General features: G+C 40.7%; 1 protein-coding gene across 17 annotated transcripts in view; it reads right to left on the reverse strand.

The window, feature by feature from the left end:
* Nucleotides 1-1684: 1684 nt before the first annotated feature.
* Nucleotides 1685-19931, reverse strand: part of szt2 (SZT2 subunit of KICSTOR complex) — a 57327-nt gene continuing 39080 nt past the window's right edge. For 7 of the 17 annotated variants that reach the window (XM_059035011.1, XM_059035017.1, XM_059035019.1 and 4 more), the window contains 17 exons: nucleotides 18769-18890; nucleotides 18356-18538; nucleotides 14770-15043; nucleotides 14381-14460; nucleotides 13723-13848; nucleotides 13051-13253; nucleotides 12521-12623; nucleotides 12338-12421; nucleotides 11819-11893; nucleotides 10546-10611; nucleotides 8830-9043; nucleotides 8291-8471; nucleotides 7691-7813; nucleotides 6891-7377; nucleotides 4760-4876; nucleotides 4168-4236; nucleotides 1685-3916 (listed from right to left, as the gene is read on the reverse strand). In XM_059035011.1, the coding sequence (XP_058890994.1) occupies nucleotides 3773-3916; nucleotides 4168-4236; nucleotides 4760-4876; nucleotides 6891-7377; nucleotides 7691-7813; nucleotides 8291-8471; nucleotides 8830-9043; nucleotides 10546-10611; nucleotides 11819-11893; nucleotides 12338-12421; nucleotides 12521-12623; nucleotides 13051-13253; nucleotides 13723-13848; nucleotides 14381-14460; nucleotides 14770-15043; nucleotides 18356-18538; nucleotides 18769-18890 (2651 nt within the window). In that variant the 3' untranslated portion in view covers nucleotides 1685-3772. The remainder of the gene's footprint in view (nucleotides 3917-4167; nucleotides 4237-4759; nucleotides 4877-6890; nucleotides 7378-7690; nucleotides 7814-8290; nucleotides 8472-8829; nucleotides 9044-10545; nucleotides 10612-11818; nucleotides 11894-12337; nucleotides 12422-12520; nucleotides 12624-13050; nucleotides 13254-13722; nucleotides 13849-14380; nucleotides 14461-14769; nucleotides 15044-18355; nucleotides 18539-18768; nucleotides 18891-19931) is intronic. The other 10 variants (XM_059035025.1, XM_059035024.1, XM_059035023.1 and 7 more) reach the window with 5 other exon arrangements.

The raw sequence follows: 19931 nt of genomic DNA on the forward strand, positions 1-19931 counted from the left end.
AAGGGGAAGAGTTCTGTTTAACATACCTGGACAGCAAACTCAGCCCTATGATTCAGCCTTTACCGGAAACTAAACAGTGATGCCATTATGGGTAGATGTAGCAGAGCAGAGCCACAAGTTATTTACACTTTGATTTATCAGCACCTGAAGAATGATTAATCTGCTTCTGCCTTGTCTGTCTTAGCTGGAGTTTTAGTATTAGGTGATTAGTTGTTCATTATTACCTTCCACACATTTATTAGTCATGTTGATCATAGTGACACTTTAGGAGAGAGGTAACGGATACCCAAAATAGACATGAATGACCACGGTAGTGGTCTATTAGAAATGGAACTATGGGATAAATATATAGATAAACGTTGAGGTTATTGATGTCCTCAAGATATCCTTGTAATGCTTCAGATAGCCACAGGTGTGATACACAGGAATGATGTATTGTTGATAAGGAGTAATAACACTGTGATGGGACCGATGGTGAGGAAGATGGCTTCCCTAAGGAAGGAAACCTTGACCTCGAGATACATGCCCATGATAAACCTGCATGCTGTTAAACCCAGGGGCAGGCAGTGACAGGTAGAGGCTATCTGTAGCTGCTCCAGTCCTGCTGTTCGCTGCAGATTATTCTGTTATTAGATCGGGGTCCCCAGGATGGAACAAAAATTGATAAATTCAGGCTTTAATACATTAATAAATTAATAAACCGCATGAAACACTTATCTGAAAGCTGAAGGTGCACTGCTGTGGTGACTAGCATTCTAAGTTGTGCTACACCTTGTGAAACAAGATACCATGTTTCAATTTTTTCCTGTCAAATGGAATAAAACACAATGTGTACCTAAAGGTCTTTATATTCTTATTTGATTTTTTATAGCGAGTGTCGATGTGCACAGAACATATTGTTCTATTCCTAAGCAGTATGGCTTTCCCCAAACATCAGGGTCCTCCATTTGACTTTGTAAGGATTTTCCGAGTGTGAAGAACCGTTGCAATGCAGCTACAAGAAATACTGAAATGAAAGCTTATGATGTATTGATTTCATGCTCAGCATACAATCCTTTTAACAGACAATGCAGAGCTCGCTCTATTAAGGTGTCCATTATCTGATGGACAACCTCAAAATCATCATATTCAGGAGGTGGGTGTCAATTGTAATAATAATAATAATAATAATTTATTTCTTAGCAGACGCCCTTATCCAGGGCGACTTACAAGATATCACATTATTTTTACATACAATTACCCATTTATACAGTTGGGTTTTAACTGGAGCAATCTAGGTAAAGTACCTTGCTCAAGGGTACAGCAGCAGTGCCCCCACCGGGGATTGAACCCATGACCCTCCGGTCAAGAGTCCAGAGCCCTAACCACTGCTCCACACTGCTGCCAATTGTAGCACTGTCTCAGAGTTATTATATAACAAAATATTAAATCTGCATTTATTTGTAATTGCTTAGTAATTTTACTAAGCTGCATTTCATGACAAAAGTAATTTATTTTTAAATATTTTAATAGCTGTACATAGTGGGGTCAGTGCAAACTTCACATCCTATAAAAGAAATGACAATGGCACTGCTAAGCACTGCCCCCTGCTGGTACAAAACTGGTACTGCTTGGCCTATGGTAACATTGATATGTTCAGGCCTGCCACTAACTGAGAACTTAAAAAAAAAAAAAACAAAGTGAGTAACTTGTTATTTAATAGACTGTAAAGTTTAATTCTGTATTTATTTATATATACATAATATACATGTAAAACATATGTCCAGCCACAGTTATCGTAATCATCCAAATCAGAAGTTTCTTTTCAAATAAATTTAAGTACATCAATAGATATTTTCTTTTTTACATGCCCAGTGTTGACAACTTTAAAGTAAATAATATATGATAAACAAAAAAACATATAAACATTGTCTTGCTTAGAAACAGTGCCATGCTTTGATTAAATCAGACCAGTCTAGTCAGAACAATTATGTATCATAGTTTATAGTCTTAACACCTGTTAGGAAAACCAGTTTCCTTCTTTATGAATTAGTGTGACCCATGGGAAATTTTGATTACAACATGCAAATGTTGTATGACAAACTGCAAAATGGTGTTGGCGTGTGTTCTGCATCAGTCATGGAAGAACACTACAGTGGCAGGACAAGAATTGCAACTCTAGCACATCTAGCGAGCGGGTCCTGGCTCAGACACTTCCTGGAATACTGAACACCAGTGTTAGCAACGACACAGACTGAATCAAATCAGCAGTTTAATAGGGTTTTCAAAGATTCAACTCCAAGGTCAGTACAATAATGATGTCTCTTCCAAACTGAATTGTTAAACACAGGCACTTTTGAAATGAAGAGAGGTTGGCTGTCTGGAAATTAGGTAATGAAGCGCTGAAGTGTTAAACAGTATGAGAAATTATTAATCAAAGGCTCTTAAACTATTGGGATCCTTCCCATTTTTCCAAACTATTTATACATCAAAGTGGATTTTGTTCTTAAGGCGACAGAATGCTTGCTCAACAGACAGAGGTTTACAGGTTTAGAATCCCACTATGAAACCGATTTTAATGTATATGAAAATCGTGCAAAATGTTTTAGGGACAGTATAATTTTAGCGTACCTGTAATTTTTCTTTTTTAACATCCTGACAACTTTTTACACTTATAAACGTTAAAAAGTCTGTTTCAAAGATCATTTCAAAATGTCAGCTCTAGTGCACTGATAGTGCAAGGATTATTACCCACAAATCGTCAAACAGGTAACACAGCTATAACGATGCATGTGGTACGCAACACAAAAGCCAGAGCACTTTCTTGTTTTTTTTTTTATTTTATTTTTTTTTAAAGGTCGCTCTTCCTGCAGTGATTTAGAGGACAGATCTAAAATCCTTTGAAACAGACTTTAAAGTTAAAAGTGTAAAAAGGCGTCAGGATGTTAACAATGAAAAGAAATTGCAGGTACGTTACTTAAACAATTGTAGCATCACATGGGGACGTGTGTGGTGCGATTATATATTTTTTCAGCACCCTGCTACTTACTCTAACTCCAGTTGTAATTCTTGCTGAGAGGAAACTTCAGCTTTATCTAAGAATTTTAACCATTTAACTGTCAACCTTCTCAATCCCAGTGAACAATGCTGATGGGAATGCTCACTGTTCTAGTTACTCTACAATGTGGAGGCTTGAAGAATACAGAGCTGAGCTGAAAGCTGCATTCTAATGTTTAGAACTGGCAGAAAACCTCTACTTTACAAAGATATGAAACTTTCTGCATCAGAAGCCAAAACAGTTTATTGTGCTGAATAGAAATAATCATTTTTGGCACCAAAAAAAAAAAAAAAAAGGAAGAGAGAGAGAGAGAGAGAGAGAGAGAGAGAGAGAGAGAGAGAGAGAGAGAGAGAGAGAGAGAGAGAGAGAGAGAGAGAGAGAGAACACACCACATTAGTGTTTCAGACCACCACCAAATACCGTACAGGTGATGGACTACTATAGCAGCTCCCGCTTCAGAGGTCAAGCAGTGCACATCCCTCTAGCAAGGCATATTGACAAATGATGACTGTCAACAGTTTAGCCAAGATAACCTGGGCAGGAGAAACATGGTGACTGCCTTGTGCTATAATTGGCACAAAAATGTTTAATAGAAGGCAGTTTGCGTTGGTGCTTCTAGAACAGCCTTAAGAAGCATTCGGTCTGTATTATGGACCCCGTCCCGACAGTAGGTTGCACCAGTTTCCATAGCAGTATTGTCTAAAGATTGAAGCAATCTATATTACAGATCAGTCTCTACAGTAGCCCTGTCCAGAGATTGAAGCAGGCTGTATTGATGACCGACTCCAGATGGTGGTACATGGAGACCAGCTGTGGCAATGGGCTGTTGCTAGTTTGAGGCTGGGCTGGCAATGGCTCTCTGAAAACCACCTTAAAACTCTGAAAGAAAATAGCAACCAAGAAAAATTTTGAAACACACTTAAAATCAACAGTAAAATCCACAAATATATATAAGTGATCTCCCTAAATGAAACTGAGAATGAGGGTACCTCAGATGGAAATGGGCTTTCATTGATGTCACTTATCCAACTTCTCACTGATTCTGTAATTGCCTTTAAGATATCATTATATGTCTATAATAATAATAACAATGATAATAATAATAATTAATATATCAACCCAACACTCACTGTTTTTCCAGCCTGGGAATCAAGGAAGACCAGAACAAAGCAGTCAGTGAATTTTTGGTTCAGGACAGCCTGCAGAACACATGAAAACAGTTGAAATCAAGGAGTTGGACAAGCAAGGGAGATGGAAACAATTTCTGCAACACAAACTACATCTGAATGGGGCCCAATGGAATACATTTATTAAAACACTTCATGCAAGGGACAAAAATCAACAAATTCTGTAGGATCTGTATACAAATAATTCACAAGAAATTGGATTTTAATAAAAATTGATTCAGCAACGCGAAGCATCTGTCTAATTTAAATTAATTGCAAATCACTGACGAATTAGTCAAGTGCTGTAGAAAATCAAAGGATGACGAGATAAGGAAAAACCATTGGGATGAATTTGTTGTTAAAAAGGGAATTTTCCAGCAAAATTAATGTTCACTTCATGGTAAATTTTCTAGAGGTTTACAATGTATCTGCAATTCTAAAAACAAGGAACAAAAAGACATTATCAGCTGCCACCTTAATATCGCTTGTTATTGCGGACAGAACCATTGTACTAAATAGATTAAATAGATAACAGATGAAGGTAAAAAATGCCTACCAAGTACTGTATGCTGCTGTCGTTCTCCACAAAATATCGGCAGCTCTGTGGGAATCGGGTGAGCAACACCTTAATGAGGCTCTGGTACCAGCCAGGGCCCATCGTCAGGAAACAATCCTACAAACAGAACAAGGAGGCTTAGCTGCAAATATACACCTCTTTCAATTGCAGAGACTGGAGCACAGTATCACAATCTCGGTTCTGAGATCTCACAGCATTTGTCACCAGGAAGTTGTTCAGGTATCATTTTGTAGCTCTGGGATGTCTGGCACTTTGAGGTCTATTAGACACACCCTGTGACTGCTGGTATTGTGCCCATACACTGCTGATCAGATGCTGTGAAATACCCAGTTATAGTGCAACTGATCTTTATACAAGTTCCAGAGTAAAAGCACAGTAATAAAGCAAAGTTAAAGGTATGGTAAAGCATAGGTAAGCATTGGAAAGAGTAGCTAGGTATAGTAAAGAACATTACATGGCAAACCAGGGTAACCTATGGTAAATGCATAGTATAAAGCATGGGAAAACTATATAATGCAAAAATATGGTGGTAAAAAGGGAGCACCCAATAGCATCCCAACATTAGTTCTCAGTGAGTTACCGCTTTGGAAAAAGCATCTCCCTTTAAATTGATAAAGAGTCAGTATTGTTTTTGTCAAATTGCAAGATATTTAAATCAACTTCCCTGTACAGTTTCTGGCTCAGTGTGAGCTCACTGAACATGCAGGTACTATTGCATCTGCAAGGCAAATCTAAAGCCTTTGTCATGTATCTTTTTTTTTTTTTTTAATTGGCAAATTAGCTTATACAATAACGTTTGCCTGGATAGCGACTACCTAATGCACTATAATTAAAACTATCCTGGGGCTCCTGGCTGAGAATGACTCCATCCACCTCAATATGGAAATCAAAAGACACACAGATTCACATGGATTCCCCTGGATGCATATAGAGCAGCGATTGAACAGATCTGGGGGAAAATGATTTATTGTCTGATGTTATGCTTAAAGATGGGTTCCAGCCAGGGGTGGACAGTGATGCATAGCATGCATATAAAGATAGATGCTGTTCTTTTCATTTACTGTTTGACAGGGATTATCTAATTTACACCTTAATCTGTGGTACAGGGTTTGAGAAATGCTTTAAATATAAAAGCAATGGAGCAGTGGGACTATCTTTGTTTGCATGCATGTTGTTTGGATAAGTCTTATACAGGAGATTGCTTTGGATTTATTGAGCTTGTACTGAATAAATAGTAGGTATTGATCGGTTTCTGTGTTTTGTGGATATTCCTCCTATGTTTGCTGAAGGCTAGCACAGAAATGTACAGAAAATGAGTTGATATTGAGCAATTTACACATACAAAACGTCTGTGTTAGACAGCAATTCATTCCAAATATTGACGGCATGAACAAGGAAGGTGGAAAAGAATTGTGTTTGCAGCTCAGTTGCAGTAGAGCATGCTAATAAACGCATTTCAATAGAAGTGAATCCAACACCCTACATGGGACCAGCTAGAGCACCGATTCCTGCTTTCAAACAAGCCTGCACTACAAAGGAAAAAAATGACCTTTCATTACAGGGTAAACAAGAACAGCACTGAACATGATTGGATTTAACCACTCACCTGAGCCTACTGGGTAATGGAAACCTATATAAGCATTGGTGTACTGTGTGTGTGTTACTACCTTTGGGGCTGAGGAGATTCTGATAAAAGTACATTCCATGTCAATGGAACAGGCTATTATCCCTGGTACAGCACCATGCACAAGACCTTCTCTTCAGAAACTAAATGTAATATCCCTACACACCACATGCAGGAAGTACTACAAGAAAAGAAGGAATGCAACACACCCCCAATTTGAAGAATACATCACCTAAAATCGAAAAGTGCATTCTTTTTTTTTTTTTTTAAAAAACAGGAAAATCTCTCATGGTTTCAGGGATTGAAATGCAATGCCATTTCTGGTTTTAGCAGGAGGTTAACTGGACCAACCTAAGCTAATAAACACCACATCTGTTTAAACTGATGTATATGTATTCAAGTTCATAGTAAAAATGCCTCTTTGATTGTAATTTAAAGCTTTGTTCTCTGCTCTATAATTGTGCTGATTTCAGAAATAGTGTTTACCAGCTGAGCGTCGATATCCCCCACAGAACGGCTCTGCACAGCGTCCAGCAGCTCCTCAAGCTCAGTGAAGGTCAGTTTGCTCAGTTTCAGTTTGTCCGAGGCCAGGTGCTCCCCATGGAAGAGCCTTCGCCACAGGATATCCCGTCGGCAGTGTCCCCTCGCCTGCTGCACGCTTCTCAGGATGTGGTTCCGTGCAGAGGTCACCTCCGAGGCCAGAAGAGGGAAGAGAGGAGAGGTATAGAACAGTCCAGGCGTCATCGTCACTTGCGGCCCACCTGAGTAAAACTCGCTCGAGTTGTCCCCCTCCACCCACACGTCCAGCTCTGCCTCCCTAGACCCGTCCCTCTCTGCACGCTCTCTGGGAGGCTTGCTTCCCAGCTCTGTGTGCTCTCTGTAAATCTGAGGCAGCTTCTTGAAGCGCCGCATGTCTGCTGTGAGGCGGGGGAACAGCTCACGCTGGCTTGTCATGATCACATAGTAACGCAGCCTGAAATACAAAATAGAAACCATGACTAGAAAACTACAGACAACTACATAAAGACTGGTTACCCATGCTAAACAATAAAGCAAAATTCTCAAAAAAATCTCAACAGCATTATACAAAAACTTGCATTGCTACTCCAAATCCCCAATACTGAATATACCACACTTTTTTAAAAACTCCTTTCTCTTCTAGAGCTGTGGGATACAATATTAAAGACGACACTAAAATGATGTAAAAAATAATATAAAATATATCCATCAGATACTGCATTTTCTGCACTGCAGAGTGTATAGAGGCTGTACAGGCGGCATCTTACATTAGAAGATTTCGTTCTCCTTCGGACTGCTCCTCGAAAGGTGCTGCATTATGACACACTAGCAGAGAGACATCAAAATCATCATGGTGTCGGAGGCCCTCTGAGTCCTTGTAGGAACGAGAGCTGGACAGAAAAAAAAGTCATGCTTTATTTTAAGGGACTTTTTTTTGTTTATTAACTGTTAAAAAAAAACAATGTTAATGTACATTATTTATTTTCTGTTAACTGTTACTTAATATATAATAAGCCAGCTAAAACTGCAAACACCAGAGTCCTATGGATGATCAATACCCAGTCAATCACATGCTTGAAATCGGTTCAAATTGTTACTGTAGTAATGTTTAGCAAATTAAATCAGATTTTTATTAACCCTAAAATCAATTTTTATTATCCCTAAAAAACGCCCTTAAAAATAAAGCGTGACCAAAAAATAAATAGAAATAAATGTAAAACTTGACCAGAAATGTAATTTACACAATTACAGAAACAAACACTAAACAGTATACACTAGAACATGGCATTGCTTGGTGAACCCTATGAATCCTGGCTGTTACCGACACCTGATATTTGAAATGGCTTTTAAACCTGCCCACTTCTTACCTGTTCCAGAGCGCCACCAGTGCATATTCATGAAGCTCAGCATTCGCTGTCCCCTTCCTGCCGTCAGACAGTGCAGACTTGGACATGCGCAGTGGTTTCATATTGTAGGTTCCTGCGTGGTCTGTGATGTAGTTATACAGCTGGTGTGCCGTTATCACTCCCGTTGGAAAGGAAAAGACACCTACAGGAGAGTCAATATCTAACACTGTGAACACAGTGCCCCCTGCATTACAGCCCTGGGCTAAATCAAGCCCATTACCTTCTGCCCTGCCACCTCTAGCTACTCCACTACCCGGTGTAGAAAGTTATAAACCGTATTTGTAATCATTGATCTAATAAACTACAGCATTTACTGGTGGATTAGCTTAACCAGGCTGATAACATTCACAAGCACGTGTGTTACAACATATCCACACATATTTCTGCTACTTCTTTTATCTAGCCGATCAAGCTTGTTGTTTTGAATTGCAAAACCAAATGCAAAATAAATCTAGCCCTCTAATCCAGCTCCAGGCCTACTGAATGCTGATGCTGCTCACCCTGGAAGACGTGGTTCCTCCCGAACTTGGGGATGTCGGGATGGTGAGCGATGAAGTCCTCCAGGAAGCTGGTGAGCTGATAACCCTGACGCAGAGTCATCTGGCAGCCCACCAGGTACTGGTGAACGACACGCAGGTGGAAATCGTAGCTGAACGAGTGCACGTGCATCAGGTCTCGCACCTTGTCACACTCCTCTGTGAACAACATGGAGAGCTGGAAAAGAGCGAACGCCAGAGTCAGATACAACAGAACCTTGCTACTACATCTCTTACTGCCAGAATAAAATAGATGAACATCTCTTTTTTTTTTTTTTTTTTTAATCTGTGTGCTTGAATCATTTAAGAATGGGACACCTCATAAATAGCACCTTTTTTATAGTGGCTACATTGTGGCAAACATATCACCTGAATTTGGTGCATTATGTAGGGGAAGTGCTTATCTTCAGCCTCTATTCCAGCCATATTTCTGATATTAGTTTTAGACTCAAAACCGGGCAGCATTATGTGGATTGCTTTTTACACTGAGTGTTACCGGTGCAAGGAAACAAACAAATGTCTGCTGTGCATAAAACAAGCAGCCAATAGACTGCATGGCTGCTATTGGGAGCCTAACTAATGTTCCTTGTTCAGGACCAAGTTACTTTTCAGATCATCATTGGGTGCGACTCTTGTGGCTGGATTGATCTTGGTGCAGGTTTAATAATAGCTGTGCTTTAACTCATTACTCAAGCCAATTCTGACTTTGCTCTACATACGCTATACAAACTTGCTAATTCCTTTAACCCCACTCCCTCCCATGACATAACACTCTGTCCAGGAGACTAACAGCATCCCAAAACACACAGAGAGATGTAAAACCAACATACTGTACTGCAACAGAAAACAAAGCAAAGGCAGAACCGAATCGAAGAAGAAATAAAATAAAAAATAAAAAACAAACACAAACAGTGATTCATAAGAAACTCTAGGGTTAATAAGAACAGATGTGCACAGTCAGAAGTGTTGTGGATCTGGATTGTGCTTACAGGCACCTACTACAATTCCACCAAAAAACACACTGGCATAAGAACAACCACATATTTATAAAAGAGCTCCCATCTAAATAACATCCCAGAAGAACACCTTCTCATTTATTGAGGGCCACATTGATATAACAACTGCATTACTTGTTAGTAGTCCCTGTTGGCAGCGGGTCTTGCTAACTGGTCCCTCTGGGCCACTTTCTTACACAGCCACTTACCTGAGGGCCACACTGGTAAGTTATTGCAATCATTATCACTGGAGCTCGCTAAAAATTATTTTGAGGTATAGATAATCGCAAGAATCAGTTCAACTTTTCCTCCACCACAATTAAAGAAGAGAGAATGTTACAGTGTCCCCGAAGAAATACAAAAGTGATGAAGCTCAATAGAAGCAAAACCTCAGAAGTGAAGTAAATATACAAAAAACACTAACCCAAGCACCAGGGGAGTCTGAACCCAGCTACCATAGAGCTCCCCAGTCGAAAGTAAACCACAGGGATTCTGGGGGGGGGCGGGGACGAGGGGGACGACTGATCAGAAACTCAAAGAATAACTAAACCAGCATGTATTGTAGAAGGAAGGACAGTAAGAGGAGGAGGAGGAGGAGGAGGAGGAGGAGGAGGAGGAGCACAACAAGGATTTGTAGAACAGAACCCTGATTGGAGGCCCCGCCCCCAGGACTGCTGGGACATACCGCTGATTCTGAGACGGAAGAGGCCTCGGGGAACGGCTTGCTACGAGGTTTGGAGACAAGGGAGCCCTGATGGAAAGAGGAGATGAGATGGGACTCGGCACACATACACTGTGGTAACTACCAGCTCTAAACACAGGCATGGATTAAACAGGCAGGGCAGAATAGGAGGCATCTACAGAGACACACAAACAAACACACACACACATTGCAGCAGCTATACGCTTACAACATGGAAGGGTGAATGAGAACAGGTCAGTAAATCAGGAATCATTAACTAGAATGAGCACAGTGTGTGGATGGATTTGGAGTGGACAAGTAAAACCTTGTAGAAGATTGCTGTGTATTCAACCGAAGGAGTGAAACCTAAGCAAATGCAAGAAAAGCACAGACAACCGAGTGCCGTCCATGCCATTTCCTCTAGAAAGCAGTCATAAATAGATATTATTCTGTAAACTCACATACATGTTAAATGGGTCTTGCTCACTGCCATGTACTCTGTGTTACCGTTGATCTTTGAATACTCGGCTAACCTGTTCTGTGCAGGTTTTTAAACCATCTGAACTTCTTTATTCAAGACAGTTGATTCTTTGGTCCTGTGCTACTTTCCACTGTATTGGTACAATTCTTGGAAAAGATGCAATTACTTTGAATTACAGCTGTGACAACTTATGCCGAATGATGAAAATTAGGAAGTTTATTTTGAATGCCTCCTGCACACCATTTGACCACAGAATTAAACAATTTGTTCTAGTAACAAATACATTATACATTAGACATTGTAATGGTTTGTCAGAGAACACTTCAATGAAGCTCCTCTGGAAATAGAAATTCTCAGCTCACGATTTCAAATTACCCAAGTGGAGATTTTGATGAGTACTCCAAACAAAATCACTAATCTCAATACAGTCCGGACCCGACTGGTTCTAATTACCAAGATCCCAAGTATTGTTTTTAATGAATTAAAAGACATTGTCTGCTGTTGCCTCGAATATAAATTGCGTCTGGCAGACAACGTATTTTGTATTTTGGTAAATGTTGCAAGATAATTGAAAACTACCTGTAGTTCATTTTACCCCGTTTGAAATAAATTGCAGTCCAAGAACTGATAGTTAGAGACCAAGGAGGAAAAACACAAACAAAAATGGGAAAATACAGGAGTTACAAAAAAAACAAAAGTTCTATTCCTGGAAAAACAGCATCTCAGAGAGTAATAAGGAAGCTGGGCTTTTCCTCTATCTCCATCTAGCCACAGATTATTCATTATTATTTTTACCTGTGAATTTACAGACTGTCCCATTGGGATCCGAGAACACTCCAACGCATACTGCTTCACACAGAAATAACATCCCTGCCAGGAAGAAACAGATACAATCAGCCATGCAGTTACATAAGGGTTACAGTGGAGTCTGAAAGACACCATGACAAGTAAGAACAATATAATACACTCTTAAAATATGTCTCAGTTAGACTTTAGGTTTAATAGTACAAATTAAACCTTTAACATGTTTGCTGGTATGAAGATCATTATATATATAGAGAGAGAGTACTCTGGAGATGTGCATAAAACACAAAAGGGCACGGGTACAGCAAATTAATGTATGCTTTACTATGGTCTACTACACAGTGCAGTTTAAACCCACGACTGTCATAGGATAGGTACAGTATATCTGAGAGGCAAAGGACTCAAAAGGCCATCTACTGATACAGGGAAGTAGTGGGAGCCTTCAGCGCCTGACTCCTGAGCCCACAGGGGCAGTGAAATGCTTCCCTACCGCCTACTGTAGGTCCTCACCTGAAAGGCCAGCTCCATTAACACTATCCCCCCAGGTAGGGCCCGCTGGAGGTGGTAAGGGGTGGCTCCTGATCCACCACTCTGCTGGAGAGAAAAATTTAAATCAATTTAAGCATTTGCTGTCTCTGTTGAAGGTCACTTACAAGGATCTGTTTTTCTGATTTACTGACACTGGCTGCTCACCTTCGGGCTCTCATCACTTTTCTGCTTGTTGTAAGAGAAGGAAGTTCGTCCCTCTGAAGAAACAGAGCTGATGGCCCCAGCTCGGGCACGAGCAATAGCGCTACTGGCAGAGAAGAATTAAATTATCCAGGGTCAAAGAACAAAACCCCAATCAGAGATTATTTTGTCTAATACGTAATTTGTGGCAAACTGTAGGCAACATCAGCTTACTGCTAAAATTACAGGCTTAAAAAGGTATACTTACATTCAACAAGTGGCAGTGTATTATTAATCCTACTTTTGTTAAAGAATATGATTGCTTTAGTTGATTGAGCTCATTAGTATCATTGGAAGCCGATTGTGTTCCATGATTTGTGAAGTGGAACCTATCAGCCATTAACCTACAATGAGATTCTACATCTTGTTACCCAGCGATTAAACGACACAGGGCAGTTTGCAGACATGTACCTGAACAGACCTAGTCTACAGAGAGCTATAGGAAAGTGTTTCAGATCCCTAGCCAGACAGCTTCCTCCTCTCCCTGCTGTTACCTCCTGGCCGGGGAGAGTGGTCGGACCTGCACCAGGATGAAGCCCATGCTCTGCAGGTACTGGACATACTGCTGCAGGAAAGTGTTGGAGATATCAAGCAGCCAGGGCTCCTCCTTCAGCCTGCTGGGCAGCATCTCCACCGAGTCACAGCTGTGGCTCCGGTCCCGGCCAGACGCAGTCGAGTCGCTGGAGCAATGTCGCTTCTGCGTGGGATAAAGAGGCATGCAAGACGCTCAACGGTGGCATCTTTCAGCGAGATAGAGATAGAAGCCAGAATAAACATTTTAAAAAGCCACATATATATACCAGAATGTGTTGCTTTGCAAAGACATTAAATCTACAAAATGCATTACTGGTACATGTACATATAAGATCTTTACTGTGTGACTGGTGCATACACTGCCACAATGTTTATACTGTATGTGCAGAGATGCCAACTTATGAAAGGAGAAAATAGAAGCATGTGCCGTGCGAAGTGTGGTGGAAATTTTTTTTTTATGGCCAGTGGCTGCTAGCTGGAGTATCATGGAGTATCCATCATTTATTTATTTAATAAAAAACTGTAGTATTATACAACTTCAACGTAGCACCATAGCAGGACCTCCAAAATATTAGCTGCTACGGCCAAATCGTAGCAGTTGGCATCTCTGTACGTGTTGGATATGCCCCTACCTTGCCCTGGGGGTTGACAGTCAGCTCCTCCTGAATTTGTCTGCGGAACACAGGGTCGAACAGCAGGGGGGTGGCACAGTAATGGACCAAGCGTGACGACTGCTTCAGGGTGTCCAGGTCAGCAGCCTACACAAAAACAACAAAGCACTGCTGCTTGGAAAGCTATTGCACGACTCCTGTAGAACACAGTATGCACACTTAAAGAAATGCATTACACCAAGCAAACTAATCTGAATCTGGATTCAGCTTCTGATAACTGTGGCAAGTTTCCTTTCAGACTTTGGCTGGTATTGACCATCAGCCTTACAAAGTGGTACTACTGATGCCAGCAAAAAGGCACTGGGGGCAACAAGGACCAGGGCTTCATCTTGTAGTAGTTTGGAGGAATTACAGGCGGGACTCCTTTTCAAGAAAATTACATATTTTCAGTGGGAAATATACAATCTAGCTTGGTAATGGCTCGCAATCAGGTGTTCAGAAATGATGGCACTTAAGCAATTATTTTTTGTCTACAGACAAGCATACCTGAGAATACAATCAGGCTACAGCATAACATATATAAGAGAAGTGCCATGTATATGTTTTGGGGTACCAACTCTCCAAAACAGGTGCTCTTCAGCATGTGTTCAGACTGCAGCCTGCATTAAAAGGTACTCACTGTGATGGGCATGTTGGACTGAGCTGATCTCTGCTGCCACGTCACAAACAGGTGCTCAATCTTCAGCTGCTTTTCCATTTCTGTCAAAATACAAAACAAAATTACCTTTTAATAATATAATTTTGTATTCCTTGGTCTTGAATTTACTTCCTCAGACTTCTTTTTACACTCATCTTTCTCCTTGGCTGTTCCTGCTTTCCATGCTTTCCCCCCTCCGTGGAAAAACATATTCCCAGCGCCTTCCCACTCTCCTTTTTGAGGACTGCCCTTGATCAACCTTCTCCTTACCCTTGACATCCCGTAGCAGTGCGAGAACTCCCTGGAGTATCACGCACTGGTACACTATTTTCAGTGTGGCATTATCCCAAGTGACTTCCTCTTCTCCTTACCCCTGCGCTCCATGGCCTTGATCTCCAACAGCTGGGACCCATGTCGGGCGACAGTGTCCGTGTTCCCTGCTGAGTCCTGCTCAGTCATGATGGGTATCCCCACAGTGATGTCCCTCAAAGCCTCGTCAAAGGGGACCAGCTCTGGGGGGAAGTGGAGCGGGGGCAGGCCTCGTCCTGAGCTGCTGAGCCGGCCCTGGTCCTTGCTAGGGGGAGGAGTAGGGCTCCGGAGCAGGGAGTCGGCCTCCAGTGTCGAGCTCAGAAAGGGATTGGGCTCCTATTGTGAAATCACACAGGAACATAAATCTAATGCAAGGAATCGCCTCCAGGAGGATCGGTCATTAATCAACATCACAAAAACCACAACACAACACAACACTGCTTGGAGAGAGCTATTCTTCCTTTAAAGAGCAGACCAAATTTATGACATTCAGGAAAGGTTGGCTAGAAAGAGTTACCAGAGATGAGTCTAAAGAGGTTAACAATGAATTCAATTTAAGGGGGCTGTTTGATACAAGGGTCTTAGAGCAACACTGGGTCCCTCATCAACCCTGCCCTATCCGGTGGTGTTCACTGCTAGAACTAGAAAGTTTGCTGGCATCAGCATCCAAACTCATATCTACAGCAGCTGCTTTACTTTGCAAGTACATTTGAGCTCGGTCTGCTTTCGGTACATTTTCCTTCAGGGTAGATGATTAAAGAGAGCAGATAGTGTGTTTTTTTTTTTTCTTCGCAATGACATTCTGAGATACAGGCAATAACACATTCCATCAACCATCATTCACACCTCTAAAATAGGCCTGCCTTTAGGAAAGGTATGCAGGTAAAAATCAGGGATTTGAAAACCAGGTTGGGATATATTTTTAAATGGAAAGTGGAAAGGTAGGTCTGAAGGCTTGGCAGGTGAGGTACCCTGGTTCCGAAGTGTTGGCTCAGATTGAAATTCACTTAAACTATCCCATATATCAATGCATTAGCTTGACTTTATAGGTACTGCATCACACTGATTAACATGTTTCAGTATGTATCTCAGATACAGGAGAGCGAGTCTGAACCATATTCCTATCTCTGCAGGAGTGGGATCTCCCATAGATTGTAATTGTTCACATTTTGAGTATCTACCTAGGATACATCCAGCACACAAACTGCTCATGTGCGGTTTACTAGAAGATGTCTTTGTTCCCGTTTGTGCACAAACATACAAGGTATGTACACAGATACCCAGAGGCAACAGCGGGTTGTGTAAAAAGCTTTCTGTTCATGGTAGGTACAAACAGTTTGGGAAGTAAAGAAATAAATATTTCAACATGCTAAGGCCTTCCTCTTGTATCAAACAGAATTATCAACACAGAAATAGTCCAAGACTTGAAAACCAGCGTCTTGGACAAGGAAGTCTGAACTCCTTTGGCAAAGCTACTGTAGGTTCAATTTCAGAAATTTTAACAGGTCGAGTAAAGGCCATTGCACGCTGGATCCAATACTTCACTTATTGTCCGTCATCCGAAAACTTGTCCGTCAAGTTGATTGCACATTGGATGTGTTAAAACCACACCAGAAAGAAAAAAATGGCAGAGGTATCTTCAACCAGCTCCAGCAGCGATGATGAAGACGTTATTGCTTATCATATGGAGTCAAAGCCAAAAACTAAAACAAAACAAAGGCGATATTGGATGCACCCAATATTAAAGAAGCGTAGAGCTGGGGGAGTATCACAGGCTGATACAGGAGCTCAAATTGGACAACGAACGGTTCTGAGTTTATTTCACAATGTCAGTAGTTCAGTTTGGGGAGCTACTAATAATAAATTGCTTATAATATACAGTTCTTCGTGGTTAGCTACGCAGAGAATAAGCTTCTCCGGAGCCATGTTGAACACAAAAACAGGAACTGCAAGAATCCACGTGTTTTCCCAGTCGTTTTTCATTGGTCAATGTAATTTTTAACGCATGTCAAATCGGATCAAATCAAACTTGTTACGACTCCAAAATTGACGCATCACAGTTGTACAACAGTTACGGACTCAGTGTGCAAGGTGCAATAGGGAATGCACAGGATCGTTTTTTTCTTCTTAGATGCACGTTAAAATCAGATGCATGATCGGATCCAATGTGCAATGGCCTTTAGAAATAAGAAATTTGTAAACTGGTCAACACAATCCCCATTTAAAAAAAGCAATTTCCTCATGGATGCATATTATTTATTTATATATATATATATATAAAACATAAATTTAAAAACAGATTTTAGTGCTATAAAAAGTCCATGCTGCGTCTGGCTGGAAATGCTCACAAACCATCCTTAATGGAATCCCACGGCACTCGACAGCTGCTTGTCACTGTCACTTCTGTCACTCTGTGCTGCGGGAGATACCTTGTCTATGTCACACAGATGTCCTGCCACCAGGAGACCTGCAGGCTGCAGTCTGCTCCCTTGTCCCCAGACACCTTCCTCTCCAGGGGCTGGCTTTTTCTACGCTTCTCTCCGTAGGTTTTTTTTTTTTTTTTTAAGGATATTATCTACTATCCCTTAATCTGCTACACCTCAGTAAGCACACCATCTGTTCACGAGTATGTGAACAACACCAGGCAACACCTTTCCTCACAATTCTTCTACTTGTTCTTGGTGAAAGAACCTTCTTTTTTCCAGACCAAGGGAGTGTTGTGACAGTACCATGAGTCTTGTACTTCTTGATAATAGAAACAAAAAGTTGAAATTGGGATACTCAAATGCTTGGAAATCTTCTTGTACCCTTCTCCAGCTTTATGATAATAAATAATTTTCTGCCTAAGGTCTTCAGAGAGCTCTTTACTTTTTCCCATATTGACTTATTGGTAATGACAGCAAATGTTCCTATGCCTAACCCTTCTATATTGTCTAAGAATGTTCACCTACAATCCATCATTTTCTAGACTTTTCTAGAATTAGGTTCTGCATTTTCATATTGAAATTTGTAGTACCTTTGTATGTATATAGACACACACACACACACACACACACACTACAAGAACCAACTTTTTAAGCTGAGGGAACACAAAGCTACTGTGTGGCTTGGAACTTGGTTTCAGGCCACTTCATGGCACACCATGGGAGACTTAGGGTTTGACACAGCAAAGTTGCCTTAAACTAGGTCGCCCGGTCTTTTAAAGATTTTAAGAAAACGGCAGTAATTTTAAGGGTCACCGTTATTGGTGTAGAGGTGGAAGGAGGATCTAGACCTTGAAATGCATGTGCTGTGTTACCTGCAGTCGACAATTATTTTTCTTCTAAAATGTATTATTAGAAACTAGAAATGCCCTAGTGTATTTGTGTCCAGAGCAAATTAAAAATAACTCAGTTTGAAGAGTAATGCTCGGAGGCTGTGTTAAATAGATTTTTTTTTTTCAAATGTGCATAGAGCTCAGCAACATTGCATACTTATGGCTCACTTCTTTTGTACAGTTGTAAGAAATTCAGTTATGTGTGTATAAACAGAATTAAGTCACATTTCTAGCTCCCGGCTCATAGGATGTGTGCTGATTGTGGTGATAAAGATCTCAAATGTGGTGTTAAAGAAGCAGTCCAAGTGAAATAAGAGTCATGAAAGGGCTACCTGTTTGAGATCCTCGTGAGCAGGGGTGTCTAAGAAGCAGTAGTGGTGAAAGAGACCCATTTTCTGACTGAGGAGACAGTGCACGGCGTGCGAACGGGCATTCTGCCACTGGACCAACCGAGTGAGCCCTCGACTCAAAGACGATCCCAGATCTACAGACCAGTTGTACATGTAAAGAGTCAGCTGAGAGAGAGAGAGAGAGAGAGAGAGAGAGAGAGAGAGAGAGAGAGAGAGAGAGAGAGAGAGACTTCATTTTAGGGGCTTGTAGTAAGTAATTGGTTAAGTTGGAATTACTGTGTCAGGAAGTCTTCACGTGAAATTACACAGATATTTCTGACAACTGTCTATTCATAACCAAAACAACAACAATAAAACTGTGTTCAGGCTGTCTCCCATTATATTCTCAGTGATACCTTTTTGTCCAAGATTTGGATGATGACAAATCTCTGGCGTGGGGCAACCCATCTCCCAGACACCCCCGGGCTGCAGGAATCATTCAGTTCCAGGGCCTCAAAACGCTGGAACCCCTTATGAGCTTCAGGAGGACCAACAACAGAACGGTTGAACAACAGAGAATCATCATTATTATTACTCAAACTTTGCATTTATATTCACAAAAGCTCTTACTGTCCATGAACTACATGTGCTACAAAAAGCTAATGCTCTGTGGAACTGTTTTTGAGAATTAAATACCATGGTTACTGAATTTTTCTGGTTTCCAAAGCAACATATGTAATTACAATGAATTGAGCAAGACTGGTTTTACTGTTTAGCAGGGAATTAAAATAACTGATTATCCAGGACAAGGACTGTCAGACTACTATAGAAAAGGCAATTATGATGGTTCTATCAACCCCGCCCCACCCTTTTTAAATAATTAGAAATGAACCTGGTGTTATGCAGATCTTCACAGATATAAATACACTAGAGACTGCATATGAATATTAACATAAGCAGTGGATATGTGACTCATTTCTGTAAACAGTATTTAATATACAGTACCTGGAAGTAAGATAGACAGTTTGTATTGATACTCAGATAAACTATGTTACCATACTGTAGACACACTTTTACAGCAAGTGTGTTTTTAAAAGAATGTATATTTACACACTATAGTAATATTATACCACACTATACTAATATTATACCACACTATAGTAATATTATACCACACTTTAAAAGGGAAGCATTATGTATCTACTGTATATGTTAGTCCGCACAGGGACTGTTGGTATATTAAAACACTACTCAGTAATGGCGACAGCAGTTTAAGGCCATTCTACTGGAAATCACAGTGAAAATGCAATGACTGGAAAAAAGATTAAGAAAAAACATTGCCACATGGGAGATGGGATGGTCTCTACCAATGGTTACGCATTGCTGTTGAATAGCCTTACAGTGTTTACCAGCTATGGGATTTTAAACTATTTATTTATTTTTAAATAAAATTTGGAATCGCCAATTATTTTTTCTCGTTTTCTACCCAATTTGGAAAGCCCAATTATTTTCTTACTTCAAACCGGCTCACTGCTGCCATCTCCGCGCTGACTCGGGAGAGATGAAGACGGACAAACGC

Source organism: Acipenser ruthenus, chromosome 12 (assembly GCF_902713425.1).
Source record: "Acipenser ruthenus chromosome 12, fAciRut3.2 maternal haplotype, whole genome shotgun sequence".
In the NCBI taxonomy this organism is placed as follows: Eukaryota; Metazoa; Chordata; class Actinopteri; order Acipenseriformes; family Acipenseridae; genus Acipenser; species Acipenser ruthenus.